General features: G+C 41.0%; 1 protein-coding gene across 4 annotated transcripts in view; it reads right to left on the bottom strand.

The window, feature by feature from the left end:
* PRUNE2 (prune homolog 2 with BCH domain) overlaps positions 1 to 20479 on the bottom strand; it is a 137325-nt gene that overhangs the window by 95639 nt on the left and 21207 nt on the right. For all 4 annotated transcript variants that reach the window (XM_063129363.1, XM_063129364.1, XM_063129365.1 and 1 more), the window contains exons 2-6: positions 15775 to 15879; positions 13453 to 13655; positions 11777 to 11940; positions 4338 to 4490; positions 3654 to 3748 (exon numbers count right to left, since the gene is read on the bottom strand). In XM_063129363.1, coding sequence (XP_062985433.1) covers positions 3654 to 3748; positions 4338 to 4490; positions 11777 to 11940; positions 13453 to 13655; positions 15775 to 15879 — 720 coding nt within the window. The remainder of the gene's footprint in view (positions 1 to 3653; positions 3749 to 4337; positions 4491 to 11776; positions 11941 to 13452; positions 13656 to 15774; positions 15880 to 20479) is intronic.

Here is a 20479-nt window from a genome sequence, read left to right on the forward strand (position 1 = left end):
ATGGGTTTCCCATTTGTAGTTAAAAGCTGGTGGCAGTGCAGTGAACCTAGGACTACATATGTTTGGCTGAGAACAGGATAAGGACTAGAGAAAGAGCTCATGCCCACTGTATCAACCAAAAAAGGAACTATGTTATATATAACACTTAAATCTAATCACTTCTTATTAGTAAAGTGGGTTTCCGGAAGGTGGACATGCCAAAGAAAGGCCAAGATGGGGGTGGAGAGGGAGCCCTCCAAAGACTGGAGTCTCAGTTCAAAGAAGTTACTAATTTTCACTCATATTGAAATCTGAATCAGAAACATAACAAAAGCTTGCATAAGGTCCTGTCGTAGAATACAGGGGTATCAATGAGGCATTATGCATCCTTATCCTTGATGTGTCCCTTAATGTTTGACAGGCGGAAGCTGGGAGTAAATAAAAAGAACTATAGTGCTTAAGCATAACCTGTTTGTTAGTGCCTCAATTTCAGTGGGTCTTGTTGATTCTTGTTGATGAATTGTATATAAGAGCACTGCTCAGTGAGTTGTTCTCTATGGGTATAATCTGGATCCATTTTGATAAATGAAACTTCAGCTGTCTTGTATATTTAGGCTTCAATCCAGAGAATGTTCATAATCAAATGTAGGGTGATCATATGAAAAGGAGGACAGGGCTATCATATCGTTAGCAGTTGCAGAGAAAAGGGAATTTCAGCAGGTGTCATTTGTATATATGGAGAACCTGGTGAAATTCCCTCTTCATCACAACAGTTAAAGCTGCGGGAGCTATACTAGAGTGATCAGATACAAAAGACGGCAGGGCTCCTGCAACTTTAGCTGTTGTGATGAAGAGGGAATTTCACCAGGTGCTGCATGTATACATAGGACACCTGCTAAAATTACCTTTTCTATACAACTGTTAAACGATACAGGAGCCCTGTCCTCCTTTTCATATGGTCAGCCTATGTTACATTAAACCTAAAACTTGCTGGTTGCACTAAGGCATGATTAAGACATGATTGGCTTTCTCTGGATTGGGCCACTTTATAAGAAAAACTACATACACTGGGTTAGATCCAGATTTAGCCATACTTAAAGTACATCTATTGAAATAAATGGGGCTTAAGTTACTCATGACTAACTCAGCTCCCCTTAATTTCAATGGATCTACTAACTCTGGATCCTGCCACTGACATGTGTGCAAAGTAGTGAGCGTATCAACCATAATCCTACCGCTGACATCATCTGCTACCTGTAAAATAAATCAGACATACCATATGTTACAAGATATAGTGTTTAGTTTTTCCTACACAGAGGTCATCTCCATGTCAGAAAAATATCATGTGTCCAGTCTTTGCTTCAAAGTAACCAGAATATGCCACAATCAGAGACAAAATAACAAGCTACTGGATCACTAGCGCGAGCACATACAGCTATCATTAAGTTCACCAACACATCCAAACCAGACATGGACACACAAAATCCCAGTAAATAGGATTTCATTAAAGCCTGTGTGCATGTGTGTGTGTGTGTTGGTGTTTTTTCCCCAAATATAGAAATAGAAAGTTAAATCCACTGAGTAAATATTATTTATCTCTTTAAGGGAAAACCAACTCTCCTCTAAAGTCACTTTGATTGATATTATATATGTGCGCTGTGTGATTTATAAGGAAATCCCAGCAGAGAATAATAAAAAGATACTCTCAGGGTGTAGCATAATGCAGGGCAAAAAAGTTAAAATGCATGAGAAGAATTTGATAATGTGAGCAATATTTTGCCATCACTTGAAGAAATCTCCCAAGAAAAACAATGAAAACATCACCACCATGTCGTTCCTCTCATTTCTCAGCTGCCACTTTTTAAAGCATTAACGCTGCCAATTATATTGGCATTAGGCAAACACATTTGACAAGTGTATATTTTGTTCCATTTATATTAGTCAAAAAGATGATACCAGACCCAAGCAGAATGTCAGATCCAAAACCTGCAGCAGTATCCAGAATACTTAACAAGATGTGCAATAACAAATAATGTTATTTGTTGGGAAATAAATATGACAGTCACAATATGTGCCATATATCTAATACAATGTAGAAAATGTCACAATATTAATTAGGCATGCAAAATTAAACAATCACTGAAATCACAAATGTATTTTCCTGGGAAATTTTGAATGGATGAAAACAACACATTATCTGAGTGAACACTCAAACCTTTTTCCAAGTTTATTTTTAAACATTTGACTCATAGTTGTTGTGGGTTTTTTTAATGCTTTCTATACAGGCCCAGTCACATGTTATCCTTCTCAGTCACTCCCCACATCACCCCACTAAGTTTTAAAAGATATTGTATTGAATAATAACAAGAATGAACATTCACCATAAACAATCAACATGGACAGGAAATAAAGCCAACTATAGCTCTCCCTACCTGTAAATCATATACAGATAAACCAAATACATGAACTAAACTGGTAAAGGTTGTGTATATGGTGCACTATGACCAGGCTTCCCTTAAACTACAAGTGCTTACTGTTTATGCTTAACATTCATAATTCAGTTTGCTTTCAAAAACACGGGCTTGAACTAGCAGCAGCCTGTTGACATCACAGTTTGTACCAGTCATGAGAGGCTTCTCTGCAAGCATATCACGGCTGCATCTGTACTCAATAAACTAGGCCCACCATGCCTATGCCTCTCCTTGGTTCCCTTCTGAAATTGGCTACCAGATAAGTGAAAGGATCCACCACCACCCCTGTCCGAAGTCACCCTTCTGTAGTGGTAGCCAAGAAGAACAGAACAGCAGCAGAAACCTTGGGAGAATATATATGAACATATAAAGTTGTTTCATATTGAATCAGACCATTTCACACTAGTCATCATGACGTCAGGGAAAGGATTTCCCCAGTCCTTGCTAACTGAAAAGCTTTAATTGGAGATGTCAGGGATACTAGTTTTTTTTTTTATCCTGCAACTTTACCGTGGCTTCTGCTTCCGTGTTTTTTACAGGATTAAGATCGCCCCTCTTCACACACTCCCACTTCCCCCCCCCCCCCGGGTAGTTCCTTTATCTGCAAGCTCTATATGTTTGAGTAGCACAGCCGCTAGATGGTGCTGTGTTATAGCACCACTTCCTTTTTCATGGAGAAAATCAACTCGCAATATTTAAATAGCTCATTATCTGCGATCTTTAAAAAACGTGGATAAAAGTCAGAAAGCACCTTTCTGGAGCTTGACAATGTCATGTAAAGGACCTGCAAATGTCCATGAGTAACCAATTCCAATCATAGCATAAAAGCCCCATGTGAAGAAGATTTGAATCTGGGACTATTTGCATAAAAAGCATGTGCTCTACCACTGAGCTATAAGCCCTGTCATAAGTTTAATACCAATTTTATGCAAATTCCTCATTACTCTCTCCATATACAGAGAAAAGATTCAGAAAATAAAATAAAGAGCACAGTAAATGCCAGCCAACCTTTATTGATTGGATCTGGAGTTGCACCTGTAAGGCCCAACAGGCAGTTGTTCTAGAATATAAGCTACACAAAGTAAGCCACAAGTACTTTGTCAGCAGTAAAAAAAATACGCTCATTCAGCAATGACAAAAACATGAGAAAAAGCTGACTTTAAAATAGCTTTAAAATCCCATCCCAGTTTGCTTTCTCCTTACCTCTAGATTCATATACACAGTACTAACTGCTACTTTTATTTCTCCATCTGACACCTCTTTGAGATCCTTGAGCACAACCTCCTCAATCCTTAGACCTGTGGGACAGACAGAGAAATTATCCGTACATGCTGAAGGTCAGCAGATTGCAAAATAACAAATAATACTTGCTTTGAGAAAAACATTGGATACTATACAACCCAAACAAAGCACAACCCTTCTCCATGTTGTCCAAAATTCTGATTAGGGATTAAAGCCAGGGTGGGCAATTTTAGAAGGTCCAGAACCCATTTTTGCCCCACCCATCCACACCCCGATTGCCCTGCAGGATGCAGAAGGTGCATATTGCCCACCCCTGGACTAAAGCAACACTCGCCATACTTATAAATGTGTTACAAGTCCAGCAGATACGTCGTGATAAAATATTTGACTGGACAACCTTCCATGTTCATTTTGTTTCCAGAAAGTAGCACAATCATTTGTCCTAGCCATATACTCTACAAATAACCCCCATATACCTTGATACTGAAAGATCTAGAGTTTGTTCGTATGTTTTATATTTTGCAGGTCTCTTGGTTCTATATAATTTCAGCTTCCACTCAAACTAAAATTAGTTATCTAAAAACATATGTGTCACTGGATTAAAAATGACACAGAGAGAGGGAGAAAAGTCAAGGAATGCTGTACCATCTGCATGAAACTGAGCCTCCTGCAAGGCAGTGATAATATCCTCTCGGGGTGGCAGCTCTGGGAATTTCTCCTCCAAACTTGAAAGCACTTCTTCCTGTTCTTCGTTCATTCTTTCAGGATCTGTGGCCATGGCTTTAGAGAGGATGCTCCCTGATGTGTTGAAAGGGGTAATTAGTCCACAAGGAAAAAAAGGTGGAAATTACAGTGATCTCATTGAACCTAGCATGAAACTGAGCCTCCTGCAATGCAGTGATAATATCCTCTTCATTGCTGCAAGCTGCTTATTCACCTGCCTTATTCACATAGGCAGTGAGAAGGAGGAGCAGGCGATTCTCCTGCCTACTTGCTCCCTGGCTCTCCACCTATCATGCAAGCAAGTGGAAGCAATGATGAGAAAGAGGAGGCGCAATAGGCGCTGATGACAATGGTGCTGACGGTAGATTCACTGAGGAAGGTAGCCCATTGAGGGTTTCTTGCCCAGGGCCCCTCCAAAATCTGGAGTCAGCACTGCCACCAACAATATGATTTTATTAAATTCGTTTCTGCAAAATACATTCAGTAATCTGAATTAATGGGTGACTTAACAACAACACGCAGTCAAGGACTGTTTCGAAAGGTCAGCTAGACAGAGATAACATTTATGAGGAATGCTGCAGATTGACCTGGCATTTTAGGTTTTCAACAATACTGCCAGACAAGGCCAGTACTTTCACCTGCAAAAGAGGAACGTAGGAAGCTGGTCAGCCCAGGGTGATCTCTTCTGACAGGCAGCAGCAGCAGCTCCCCAACAGAGATGGTTTCCATCACTGACTATCCGATCCTTTTAAATGAAGCTGGGATGCCATGCGTGTGCTCTGCCACTGAGCTATAACTGTTACTCTACCTTAAGTTGCTCAAAAGCAAAGTTAGTCCAAATCTCTACTCATATTTGGAAAACTGGCACATTCTCTTAGTTGTCACAAAAGGTGGGACATGAGAGATTTCCTGCCTTGAAAAACAAAACAAAAAATAATAGCATACTGTGTGCATGAATCAGATCAGTTCCATGGTAATCAAGGAGGCAGTTTTGATTTCCCTGCCACCACGATCCCCACCACCCATGTTAAATTGCTTATTAAAATAACTGCTAGGCACCTGACAAGTGAAGGTTTACAATACTCATATGATACTTGCAGCTTTTCCCCTACAGGGCTAAGAACAGCTTTAGGCCTTGTAAGGAAAGGATCTCTCATACCAGGAAGGGCGCTATTCACATGAACTCTCTCCACTTGATTTTTGGAGTTCCCCCATCCCAGCTCACTCAATTCAGCAAGGACACTTGACTCTCTATGTAGGATTTGGGGGGGGCTGGAGGGGCTGCTGTGTGAATGAGGGAACGGGGAAGTCCATTTCCACCAATGCAGTTGACCTAGTGAAAGTCTGGATCCAAGCCCTTGATTCCAACCCATTTAAGGTTTTGTAACCAATAACTAGCACTTTGTCCTGAAATGAACTGGTAGCAAGTGCAGGTTTGACAAAACTGGAATATATGCTCCAAAAGGCAAACCCTAGACAATATTCTGTCATATTTTGCACCACCGTAACTTTCAAAAACTTTTCAAAGCAGGTATACATGTGACCAACACAGGTGTCACAGTGACTAGAATGGCTTTTCCTAAGTTTTGTAGAATGATCACACAGAAGGAGGATTTACTCTAGCAGCCTTAAACCATAGTTTCCCAGTTTAGACATTATGGTAAACTGGTTATACAACCTCGGCTAGAAACAACAAAAGGGAACCCAAAATACCCCAAAATACCTTACTATTGGAACCAGTAGGTCAGCCTGCTAAACTGACCTGACTCTAGCCTTCTTCAGGCATCCCCTGCTCCGCCCATTGCATGACCCCGACCCCTCCCTTGCATCACTAGCAGGACTCTTGCAGCCCTCCACACATTGGGGGTTGACCATCTACTCATGTAGACTTCCTGAAAAAAGCCTCCCCACTGCAGAAGTTCAGCCCTGAATGCATGGAGGGCTATGACAGCAGCAATAGTGAGGTAAGGGGAAGGTTGGGACCATGGAACACACTCCTGCTCTGTATCCGCATGTGATGAGAAGGAACACCTGAAGAGGTCTAGAGTCATGCTGTATTGCAGGCTGATACCTTGGTTCACATATTTAGGTATTGGGGAGTGTTTATTGGAAAGAGTTTAGAGTTGTGCAGAATTAATACAAGAAGCAACTCACTTATATGTGTGTCCATATGCTGGGCCAGTGCTGACACATTCTTAAAATGTGAGAGCTTGTTTAAATTCCACTGTTCAGTGGCTTCCAGTTTCTGGTGACATGTTTGTACATAGCAGAAATCACATACACAACCAGCCTTGGGAAGTACCACATAGTGAAATATAAAGTGGCTACTATCTGTTAAAGGCTCACCATTAACAGGCCACCAAGTTCTAAAAAATATATGCTAAGGAAAGGGGAGGAGGAAATCACATTATCAAATATTTTACAGCACTTGGCTGAAAGTGCAAAGTGATAGGTAGCAGCAGCCAAGTTGTAAAGCAACACAGGCTCATTAGTTTAGAATTAAAGCTGACTAGAAGATCAGCACTGATTTGTGAGCCTAATTGTACAGAAAAGATCTAGCAGGCTATGCTTCAATACAACTACAGTAACATTATCTGATTAATTTTATTTTAATTTATCACTTGTCAACACAGTGTAATTAAACCATTGATAACAAATTGAGCAATAATTGCACAACAATTCTTACCAAATCAATTCAGGATCTCAATTAAGAATAGAGATAAACACTGGGACTATGTGATGGTAGATGTTGCTGATACATAAAGTGATACATAAAAAGTAAACTGAAATAGATTTTTATTTTATAAAAGCAGTATAAAAATCTCTCTAAGGAAAAGAATCAGGTATACCTCAAAACAATCTACTACTGTGCTATTAGCACATATCAATTATTCAATAAAATTGTGGAAGTTTTTACTGTTCGTGATGAAAACCACATAAAAATGGCTTCTTGAAGAGCTTGGTAGCCCCCACGGTTTACTACCAATTTATCTGCTGATATTCCAGCCTTCTCCAATCTGGTGCCCTCCAGATGTTTTGGACTTCAATTCCCATCAGCCCCAGCCAGCCTGACCAATGGTCAGGAATACTGGGAGTTATAATCCAAAATATCTGGAGGGCACCAAGTTGGGGAACACTGTGATACACCCACAGATGACTCCAGTTATACTACTGAAATAATATAAACATGCACATTTACCCAGGAATGAGAGGTTGCAAATCAGAGGAAGTATGACTGTGAGTAACCATTGCCTTTGGGAATCTCACAGCAAGATTGTGTCAGTAGCTAAGTGACTCTCAAGAGCTAGCACATGCTATATCATGGCTGCAGGCAAAACTGTTCGATGGAGAAAGTATAACTGTATCCTTGCATGAAGGACAAAAGTGCTTGAACACTTGGATTTGTTTTCATAGTTCTGAAAATGTCTACTTCTCCTGCCTTTCTTATATTGACATGTATAAAAGGTCAGTGATGTAATCCACTTAGCCTTTATGACCATATAAGAAAAAGGTGAACCATCTATTCTGTGAATCATCCATCTTCCAAACAAGATAGATAGATAGATAGATAGATAGATAGATAGATAGATAGATAGATAGATGTTGGTTGTCATTCCAATCTCCTTAAAGGGATATTTATACAATAACTCAGTTGATGTGAGCTGCTAAAATAACAACTGAATCCCTGTGACTGCCTCATCCGTTGGACAGGATGGCACTTTGGGGTCTGGATGGACCTAATTTAGATCTTGAATCACACTGATATTTCCCTTGCTTAAATTTGCCTGTGTTTACATGTTATACAATCTTGGCACCTTGTGGTATCCTACATGGCCTTATACAAATAAACAGAAGGAAGTGTTTTTGAGACTACACTGACCCAAGATACCTGACTGAATACATCCTTGCCAGCTGGCTCCAACCAAAAAAGTAATGATTCAGCAATTTAATGGATCCTGAGTTTGGCAACAGTCCCCCGGTAAATATCTCTCGGGAAATAAAATGATACAGGCTCAAGCTTCTGGCAGGTTTTCTAATTGTTTGCTTCTGGCATAAACCCAGAAATGGAGCAGGCCTCGCCTAACAGCAGCGCCTGTCTTAGAGTATTGAGATTCTTGAAGCAGGTTTTGCTAAAGTCTACTGGGAAGAATTAATTTATAGTGTACATGTAGAAGAGGCAAAGACATAGGGAAAAGATGGCTCTAAAAAACAACCTTAAATATGGAATCTAGCTCATACAATAATTATAAGCTTTGCCCAGGTATGTTTATTTTCCTGTTTTGCCACATTGCTGGAATGGATTCCTCAATAAGCCCCATCTCTGCAGTCACCTTTCTGACAGCAAATTTGCATATTCTTTTTACTTTACAAAGCCTAATGACTGACACAGATTATAGTAATCTGTTTTAAGGCTGCACCAAATGTTTGTCCATTATGATATTTGAATCAAAAGTAGTGCTTTGAGTATTTATTTATTTATTACATTTTTATACCACCCAATAGCCGAAGCTTTCTGGGCGGTTCACAAAAATTAAAACCATTAAGAACATAATAAAACATCCAACAAACTAAAAACCCAAATACAAAATACAATATAAAAAGCACAACCAGGATAAAACCACACAGCAGAAATTGATATAGGATTAAAATACAGAATTAAAACAGCAATGTTTAAATTTAGGTGTTAAAATACAGGGAAAATAAAAAGGTCTTCAGCTGGCGATGAAAAAAATACAGTGTAGGTGCCAGGTGGACCTCTCTGAGGAGCTTGTTCCACAACCGGGGTGCCACAGCGGAGAAAGCCCTCCTCCTAGTAGCCACCTGCCTCACTTCCTTTGGCAGGGGCTCACGGAGAAGGGCCCCTGTGGATGATCTTAATGTCCAGGCAGGTACATATGGGAGGAGGCGTTCCTTCAAATAACCTGGCCCCAAGCCATTTAGGGCTTTGTATGTTAGTACCAGCACTTTGAATCAGGCCCGGACCTGGACTGGCAGCCAATGAAATTGTAAAAGGACTGGCGTGATGTGATCTCACCGTCCAGTAGCCCTTAAAACCTTTGAGTGGGGTGGAGTACAAATGTTCATCTTTACTCAAATAAGTTCACTGCGACTGTTTCTTCTATTTGTGGCTGCTTCTTTTTTTCCTACTTAGGACTTACCTCTTATTCCTAAAATCATAGGATCATAGAATAGTAGAGTTGGAAGGGGCCTATAAGGCCATCGAGTCCAACCCCCTACTCATTGCAGGAATCTACCTAAAAGCATACTTGACAGATGGCTGTCCAGCTGCCTCTTGAATGTCTCTAGTGTGGGAGAGCCCATGAGCTCTAGGAAATTGGTTCCATTGTCACACTGCTCTAACAGTCAGGAAGTTTTTCCTGATGATCATATAGCCTAGGCTTTGCCAACTTAATAACCTCCAGATATTTTGGACTATGACCCTTTCTACACCATACAGGTATAGAGGGGGGGGCGTTCCCAGACTTACTTTCTTCCAGGATCATCCCCTGTGTCCGAATGGCCAGCGCAACATCCGGGATGGGAGGAGGGATGTCACACGAGTGGAGGCAGCCATTTTTTAAAAAGCTGCAGGAGCTGAAGCGCACTTGCGCTCCAGCAAAACCTAAGGTAAAAAAAAAAGCCCCACCCCCACTCCCCACCCCACCCCCAATGGCCCTGGAATCCCACTGTCCTGGCTCCTTCTCTCTGATGACCCATGCTACTCACGGGGAAGGAGGAAGGAGCCAGGACGGGTGCCCACACTGCCCATGGTCTTCGGGATTGTCCCGGGACCGCAGGTAAAACCAGAAAACTGAGGTCTCAGTTATCCCAGGTAAATGGAGGGATCATCCCTCCCTGATCCTGGGATCCCATGTGCATCATTTGGAAGCACAGGGATGATCCAGGGATGATCACTGGAAAAATCCTAGGTGTAGAAAGGATCCTAGCCTAGCCTCCGGCATGGCTAGGATGGGGGCAGGCTTTTGCAAGCAGGGAGAGGGAGGAAAGGACGGCCTACCTCAATGACACCTGGGCAAGGTGAGGCAGGGCTAGGCTTTAAAAGCGGGCCCTGCGCTCATCCCAGGCTTCTTTACTTTCCAGCTGGAAGAAGGTTGATGAGCACTTGTTGGGCACCTTTATTGTGATTGTCAAGTTCTGAGGCCTGGTCCTCGGGGACTGAGTGGCTTTCGACCCAGGATATGGCCTGTCTTTGGGGACCTCACTGTCTCACCTACTCGGCGTTGAGTGGCCCAGGTGGGGGTGAGATGGAGTGGTTTCCCCCATGCACATGTGTGTAGCACAAGTGTGTAGCGACTCCTGGCTTGGGCAAGTGGCTTGCCCCTAATGCAGGCTAGTAGCCTGGAGAGAGAGTGTTTAGATTCCCACACTGTCACATGTGGAGCCAAGTTGGAATGGAGGACAGAATTAGATTACCCTGTGTTTGAATTCCTGGAAAAGAAGGCTACCAGTGGCTACTAATCCTGAAGGCTATGTGCTACCTCTAGTATCAGAGGCAGTATCCCTTGTATGCCAGTTGCTGGGGAACATGGGTGAGAGGGTGCTGTTGCACTCATGTCCTGCTTGTGGGTTCCTTGTTTACAGCTGTTTGGCCACTGTGTGAACAGAATGCTGGACTAGATGGACCCATGGTCTGATGCAGCATTGCTCTTCTTATAGGGTGACCATATGAAAAGGAGGACAGGGCTCCTGTATCTTTAACAGTTGTAGAGAAAAGGGATTTTCAGCAGGTGTTATTTGTATGCATACAGCATCTGATGAAATTCTCTCTCCATTGCAATAGTTAAAGGTGCAGGTGCCCTCCTCTCTTTTGTATCTGGTCAAGAGGGCAGGAGTCCTGCAGCTTTAACTGTTATGATGAAAACAAAATATCACCAGGTGATACATGCATTCAAACGACACTTGCTGAAATTCCCTTTTCTATACAACTTTAAAGATACAGGGGCCCTGTCCTCCTTTTCATATGGTCACCCTATCTTCTTATGATCAATTCACTGTCTGCTAGGACATTTTTTTCCCAAATCCAACACTTCCAAGAAACAAGGCTACAACAACGCAGGAGACATTCTGCTACCCAATTGATGTGGAGATATCCTCACTCAACATTTCTGTCTAACAATGCAGCAAACACCCCAGCCATGCCTATATTTAAATGCACATTTTAATATTCCACATAATGTTACTCTTTAACAAACTCTTTACACCCTGCTTCTTTTGTGCAGCTTCCTACGGTCTTTAAAAGGATTGTTAACCAAAGAATGGATCACGGTCTCTCCACATGAGTGGATTCAGAAACACTCCATTAAACCTTTCAGTATTTAATATAAAGAGCAATCTCTCACCTCTGAGGAGATGAGCCAGTTGCTGAGTGATTAACTCTGGTGCCTTTTGGAGAAGCTCTTTTGCTACGAGAGAGGAAGCTGATTCTAATAACTCCAGGTTGCCGTCACATCGTTCTTCAGGGTTGATGACTCTGACAACAGCTGACTCCAAACTTTTATCTTCACTACAAAGCAAAGTTTCCAAAGGTTGCTTTCTTTCTTCATTGTTTCATTTTGTACACACTCCCTAATGCAACACTGATGCCATTTAAATGCAGTTAAGCAATAACTACCTTTAATTGAGCTGAGTAACAGAAATTATTATGGGGTGGCATTTTAGTAATTACTATTTCAGATAATGAAAATGATAGCCCTACTCAATTGTTCAGTGCCAGTGGGTACCAAACGCGTGAAGGGCCTGGCAGGAGTCTGTCTCCTCCTTTCCTCTCACTTTGACAAGAGGTTGCAAAATCCTGCCTGCACCATATTTGTTCCTCTTTAAAGAGCAATTTCTCTGAAAATCGAGTTGGCAGCAATGGGAAATTTCCCCCCAAAGGAAATACCAACTTCAGAAAAGGGGCTTTTCTCAGGAAAGGTTTAAATTTCACCTCCACATCTTCCGTGAAACCAATAATCCCCCCTTCCCCCGCCAACAGTTTGGCTGATACTATTTGCATTTAAAAACAAACAAACACCTGCACATATAATGCAAAGATACATTTAAAATCACGTGGGGTTTGGCATTTCACCTTCACTGTGTTCTTGATAGTGCCGTTTCTCAACACTTTGTCATTCTAATGGCTTTATGAGTGCATGAAACTTAGGGCCCTCCTGCACACCTAAACCTAAATTTAATTTTGTGTTCTATTCACAGTGCATGTGAAGGGAAAGATTAGTAGTATCCCAAGGAATCTGGACTTTTATGCACTATTTAGAACGTGTGTGTGTGTGTGTGTGTGTGAGAGAGAGAGAGAGAGAGAGAGAGAGAGGGAGAGGGAGAGGGAGAGGGAGAGGGAGAGGGAGAGGGAGAGGGAGGGAGGGAGGGAGGGATAGAACTGGATAAATATGGGCCAAAAGAAATCTTCGTTTAAATATGTCCCTAGCAGTGTTTGTGTTCTTTCATTTTTTTATTCTAGAGTAGGTGCAGGGCCCCCAACCAGATCTTAAAGGCCTCCTGCCCCCTCCTCATGCTTGGGCCCTGATCCCTATGCGTTGTAATGATAAGAGGATTGCTACCTTAAAATCACACTGTCCTTTTAATTATATAGGGGCCATTCAGATGACACTTCAGGCTCTGTGGTTAGCAAAACTGTGGTTCTCTGGGGCTAGCACTAACCACAGGCCACGCCATCGCACACAACCCTAAGTCTCGGTTAGAGCCGCTAACACTGCCACAGACGGTCTGACTGTGGTTAGTGAGTGAGCAGGGTTTAGCAAAACGCATCGCACGAGACACCTTAAACCCTTTTGCATAACCAAAATCCTTAACCAGCAGGGTTTAAGGTGTCTTCTGAATAGGCCCATAGTTTTGTGACTAACAGTTGCATGGTGTGCTGAAAAGTGTACCTCATGATCATAGTCCAGGACAACCGCACATGTGATGGGATCCCTCTTCACCTACCTGAACCAGACTTGGATTGAGGGAGAGGGGATTTTTCAGGGGAAGTAAATGACAAATACAGTGAATGACATAATACCTTGTTAGTGCGCTGCTGTTCACGAGTGTAAGAGACAATTTCCCATCATTGTTCAGCTGATACAAATTTATTTCATCACGGAAGACGTGAAGAGACTCTGGGATATTCAGCTCTTCCAAAATAAACTGAGTTTCTGTGTGGTAGCAGAACTCTCTTCTCGGTATGTTCAGTATAGGCAAGCACAGAATGTTAGGTGGACTGATCTACAACAGAAGAATTCCTAGGCATTAGAAAGTACTCCAGTAGTGTGAATCATTTTTCATTCTGAACTGGTTTAGCTTTCTGGAATGAGATGTTTACATTTCAGTGAAATTATTCTTCACTGCAATTTGAGACAAGACATTTTTTCCCAACACATCATCATGTGTGAACACTGCACAAGTTTCTAGTTTGATACAACTAGATGTGTCTGGAAATGTGGCTTCCAAAAATACATTCATGTAGCAAGATAAGACACACACACACACTGCAATATCCAATAGGGCTGTTGTGCTCTCCCAGATTGTAACCACTGGCACAACAGGGATTTAGCACTTCATAAGTAAGTCCTGAAATGAGTGGAACACTCATTTCGGGATCAGGACAGCTCCCTTTGTGAGCTCCACTGAAATGGGAGTTTCCTCTCATTTTGGCTTGCTTTATGAAGCGCTTCATTCCTGTTGTGCTGGTGGCTGGTCCTGCTGGTTCACGGGCACAATAGCATACTGCCCATAGTGTTCACATCTGGTCATGTATGCCGGTGAACACTTTTTCCTCTATATAAAAATACATACATTAAATATACTTTTTTTTTCTAAAACTGCATAAAATTATAATTTCTTTAGCACTTAAAGATCGACTAGTTGCCTCACAGAAATTGATTAAAAGATTTCCTACACAAGGCATTTATTGTGCACTGTTATTCCTTACTCAGTGTTATTTATGAGTTCTTTACATGATGTCGTTACCCTCCAGTTTTCCTTATGTTTTTAAACAGCAGTTTCAGCAAGTTTTTTAGAGCAGGGGAAATGCAGTATTATTGGTGAAAGGAAAAGAAAACAGTTTTTCCACTTGTGTGTTTGCACTATTCTGCTATACCACAGCACCACCTAGAGGTTAGGTAGCAGAAACGTAGGGAAGGAAACATTTCATGTAGCGCAGAATTTCAATTCTGTGACAAAACGAAAGTAGATACAGTGGATTAACAGCCTCATGTAGAAAAGCTCTCTAAATCTAAGAGGAGACATGGCACACAAAGAGAGAAACAAGGAAATGCAAAGCATAGAAGACACAAATCAAATAAGAAAAGCCAGAGCAATGATATTGGCATTAAAATGCTTCTTCTTAGAGATGTTAGACTAAGGATGCAATCTTATTGCTGGTGGAAGGCCAGATGAAGGACTATATTATGTGGTACATGTGCTGCTCCACCAGTAAGGAGAGAAACATGTGAACAAAGCAAAACTCACATTACCAGAGGGCCCACAGTATGGGCCCATGGAAAGCGCCGCTGTTGTAGATGCTCCAATGGCGCAGAGGAAAGCCTGGCATGTCAAGGATGGTCATGGATCTGCCAGGTCCAAAGGTCCCTCATTCTCCTAATATGCTCCCCGAAAAGGACCCAACATTATTCCATTCCTGGGGTAAGCCAGCCCCAGTGTAATACATTTGCAATCAATGGGGGTGGGGAGGAAAAAGCTGCCCATAACTCTTACTCTAGCTGCAGTAAAATGGCAAAACAAGATGTGGCAGTTGCTCTAACATGGAATTTCCCCCACAATAAGCTAGGATTACTCTGACCAGCTGCAATCCTATACACGCTTTCCTGGAAATAAGCTCCATTGGAATGAGACATCTAAGAAGATATGCACAGGATTGCACTGTGAGCAGGGCTGAAGTCAGCGTAAAAGGCTTTCTAATTATAAGGGGCAGTTAAGGAAAAATGGATACAGGTGTAGATAGAGGTGGAAAAGTCTAGACTGGGGCCTAGCTAGACCTAAGGTTTATTCCGGGATTGTCCCGGGGTCATCCCTGCCTGCTCCCGGGATATCCTGTGTGTCTTTTACATGAACAGGGATGACCCCGGGACAATCTCGGGATAAACCTTAGGTCTAGCTAAGGACTAAGATAAATTACATCAGTGAAATGGCTCTGGGATAGCTGTGCTAAGCCTATGTAAAAAAATGTAGTGTTTAAAGCAGCTATCCGGTATTAGTTCCCAGCAATAAAATCAGAATATTGTTATTATTGACGCCTCTTGCAGTTTTGCTATCAAATGAATAAGATCATTATGCTATAATGGAATTATAATTATTCAAAACAAAATATAGGATCAATATTTACCTTTTCAAGATAGTAGGCATATGTTAAAGAAGAAATGAGAGAATCCAAATCACAGGATTTCTTTCCAAGGACTACGTGTACTTTGTCCATGTGCTTATTTCGACTCTAGAACAGAAGACAGTGTTTAAATACTTGGAATCAAGGAATGCTGGCATACCTTATCATTTGAAATCACTAAATATTTGGCAAAATTCATCTGTTCCAAGATAACCTTCATTGCAAAGAAACAGACCTGCTTTGTCATTTGGCACTTATGGAACTAGAAGTAGTAAAACAAAGACAGAGGCCCAATTCAGATGAAGGAAGAAACCATGGTTTCTGCTATATGAACATCTCCCCCCACATCTCCTCTCTCCTCCTCTTTTGCATGCCACAGGAAGAGATTCAATGCTTCCACTTCTGGTTTTAAACTATCCATAGTTCTGAACTTGGGGGACTATGGTGTGTTTAAACTCTAGTTAGTGAACAAACAAGGATCAGAAACCATGGTTTGATCCTGTCTTCTTCTCACTAACTAGAGTTTTAACAAACCACAGTTCCTTAGGTTTGGACATAACGGTGAACTGTGGTTGGCCTACAATCAAAATTGAAAGCTTCTGAACTCCTTCTCTGGTGTGGGAAAGTGGAAGAAAAAGGGCTACTTCACAAGCCCGAGGCATGCCATGGCTTGTTTATGTAACAGGAAACCATGGTTTCCATTATGTCTGAACTAGAACAGAATATCTAATTATCTTCAGCTGGAGTAATGCATTATTTTGATCATCACACATTGAGAAGGTTTAGGGTCTGTCCAGACCAACTAATTTTCATGTGTTTTGCATCTGGAAATATTGTGATTTTATAATGCAGTATTACCTTCATAATGTCAGTTATCCTGATGAGAGTTCTACTTCTTGGTCATTTTTGTTAAAAAATATATATCAAATATCATATTGTGTGTGAGAGTGGGGAATGCTGAGTGTCTGTTGTAGGGGCACGGGGATGATGGAAAAACTGGGAAGGAAAATGGAATGGAGTATCCCAAGAGGAGGCATGGCTAACTGGCTGGAACAAGAGCAATCCATTCTGTAACATTTTGTTGCGGGTCCCACCTGTTGCTATCTAATTAAACAGGTACCGACTTTCTCACAATACTACTTACTTCTAACTGGACAAATACGTTTCCATGTACTGCAGCCTGGCTTTTGCCCAGCAACCACATTTTCCATTGTCAAAATCTTTTTTCTTCCTTAATGTATTTAATTTTTTGGCAGACATATACCTATTCACCTATAGACATCCCATTATTTTCTTATGAGTTACAGTGAGAAAAAGATAGGGTTGTTTTTGATCTCGCATGATTCCGGATACTTCACAGCCCCATACAGACAGCTCAGAGATCATTCCCTCAAATGCATATACACATATATTTTTTTGTACATCACAACAAAGTTACCTGTACAGGAAACCCACAACTTTCTGAATTCATATTCAGTGTTTGTTTAAATAGCCTATGTCCACAATGCCAAGAAGAGGAAGTATATATGGACAAACCAAAACATGAAGTACTGCAATAGAAGGACAGAGAGCAAACATACCCTTAAGCAAACTGAAAAGATTCAGAAGAAAACATTAAGTAGAATGATTAATGGTGCAAGACATATGAGGAGATGTTGAAGAAACTAGCTGTGATCAGCCTAGAGAAAAGAAGCATATCTATCTTTGAATATTTGAAAAATGTCCTAAAGAAGGTGGAGAGGAACAGTTCCTCCACTCATTCTACTTCAATCCATTGTTTCATGCATGCCTTTTACTCTCCATGAAGGCTTCAGAAGTCAGAGGTTGACTATGAATCTCTGAAACTATTTGAAATCAATATAAAACCACAAGGAAATCAGGATGTTCAAGTACATAAGATACCTTTGGTATTCAGACAGCTGCCAAAATAATAACATAATATAATATTTAGAGAAATGTAGTAAACATATCAGTTTAAAATGTATTGTTTTTAACTAATTACTCTTAATCAGTTGTATCTTCCTTTTGCACAAAAAGATGTATTGGTCTGTGACTGTAATAAACAATTCATTCAGTGGGGGGGAAAGTGAGCAAGAACAAGTACAGAATACTGGTGAGACATCATGGAGTACCAATAAAAATATTAACTACATTCATCATTGGACTTGCATGTACCAGCATAAAATGGGAATTATGGGAAAACTCCTATAATTAGTTAATCACTGGTGAATATCTAATCAGCAAGTCATTGTACAGGTCTTATGTATGTGACAATGCCTACTATTCTTCACAACATTTCTAAGCAAATTGCATTGAACATGGAAGCAAGAGAACTGAGCATCCATACATTTATATGAGGTGAGGATCACATCTTATATTATGGCCTCCACAAGGAGACTACCAAAAAAAAAAATCACATGGGCATGGCAGACCCAAGGCCATGGACAAGGATAGGCATGGTCAGGCACCTGCTAAGCTCCCAAACTCCACAGGGTCGCACTGAAAAGAGCTCTCTGGGCATAGATGACCACTCGAAGAACTCCGGTTACAGGTAAGCAACTTGCATTTCTTCTTCATGGTCTCTGTGCATCACACATTATGGGCGATTAACAAGCTCACTTCCCGGTGGAGGGTAGGTGTAGATCAATGTCGCATCGCAAGATGGATGACCAAACTGCTTTCCCGAAATTGCAGTTTGTCCTAGTACAAACATCCAAACAGTAGTGTTTAATGAAGGTAGAGGGCTTGTTCCATGTAGTTAAGCAACCTGCATTTTTCATGGCAGAACTTCAAGGCTTTTCCCAATTTTTATCAAGTCAAAACTGATTGCATACAAATGCAGTTGGGGGGGGGGAAACTAAAGCTTCTCTTTTACTGGATAGAAAACAAATACACAGCTATATTTATTTTATAATTTTTCAGTAGTCCAAATACTTTTCTGTAATATCGCCAAGGCATGCTCTCTCTCTCTCTCTCTCTCTCTCTCTCTCTCTCTCTCTCTCTCTGTTTGTCTGCAACGGTCTCTTTCAAGACGCCACACTTAATTTCCAGCATTGATTATTCCATTTGGTAAATGCAAACAACTCATGTCATATTGCCCTATTTGATAGCCTTCCGGTTATCAAAATTCTTACTCCTTAGCAAAAAATAATAATGCATAAATCTTTATGCTCATAGAATAGTTATGCTTGGAAATCCCTTCTCCATTGCTTCCTTTAGTACATACGATTCTTCACGTACCTCTATTTATAATTAATGTTACCAGCTTCTGCTAAAGCACTATAGTTTAAGATGCTTCATGTGTATATAGTTTCTTTCGCAGGTGCAGCAGACGCTCTGGAAAAGAATATTCTCTCCCTTGTGTACCAGCAGAACTCTCCTGGTTCTGTCAGTGAAAACACCTCTTGTTCATGCCTTCCAGTATCATCAGAACTATTACTTTCTTTGAAAGAACAATGGTTGTAATGCAGCTTCTGTTTGTCTTCCCCCCACCAATACACATGTATATATTTAGCCTGCAGACATTCTGGTAGCTATAAGAAATATTGCAAGGTCAAACATGAAATTTTCTCTTCAAGTTGAGAAAAGACTTCCTAAGGAATTTATTCTGCCTAGCAGGAATCCATTAGCAGTCATAAATTCCCAGATTAATAAAAACTCATGTATAAATTCCCAATTTAGTGAGGACTAGGAATGAGTTGGAACTCAGGTGAATGAACTGGATTTAGGGCTCATAATAAAAATTATGTCTCTCCCTGACCAAATTTTTTCTCCCAAGAAAGTAGCAAGCATGATTCACAGTAACAATACAATAATGACTGGATTCTAACTATTCTGGTTATACAACAAAAATCACATTCCACTAATCAGAATTAATACCGTTGTTTTCGGCCTTAGCTAGACCTAAGGTTTATCCCAGGATCGTCCTGGGGTCATCCCTGTTCATGTAAATGACATACAGGATATCCTGGGAGCAGACAGGGACGACCCCGGGATAAACCTTAGGTCTAGCTAAGGCCTTCATCAGTGCAAATAGATGTAGATCAGTTTGTTCAAAACTGGTTTTGCCATATTTCTGAGTACTTCTATATAGTTCTTTTCCCAAAGCAAGATGTCATATGCTTCAGCAAACACCAGTAGCAGTTCTAAGAAGCTAACATCATTTCAAAAATACCTAAAAAAATAAAGCCATCATTCACATCCAATAATGCCACTCACATACACAAGTATAAGACCAGGGATAAAGGACCAAAATGCATTAAAACAGCTTGGGCCTAGGGTACCTGATGGATTGTCTCTTCCTGTACCAACCTGCCCACTTCGTAAGATCAGAAGGAGAGGACCTAGAGGGGAGGCATGATCGATGGCGATGAGAGATAGAGGCTGGGTTTGGTGATCAGTGGGAAAAAGAAGCCACGGTGGCTTCTTTTTTCTTCTGCTGATCCTCCGAACCCAGTCAGAGGCTTCTTAGTGGATGCACCAATATGATGAAATACTATGCCCTGACATTCTTATTCCAGCAGACTTTTGTCTCTTAAGTACTGATGTTTTACTTAAAGCTATGATTCATCTTTGATCTTTGCCTTCAGATTTTACTGTTCTTATATTTTTGTAATTGAATTGAATGTATTGTTTTATATTATATTATGGTTTTAAATTGTAACTGCTCTGAGTGGACCATGGGCAAGAGATGGAAAACTATAAGAAT

This window comes from Elgaria multicarinata, chromosome 6, assembly GCF_023053635.1.
Source record: "Elgaria multicarinata webbii isolate HBS135686 ecotype San Diego chromosome 6, rElgMul1.1.pri, whole genome shotgun sequence".
In the NCBI taxonomy this organism is placed as follows: domain Eukaryota; kingdom Metazoa; phylum Chordata; class Lepidosauria; order Squamata; family Anguidae; genus Elgaria; species Elgaria multicarinata.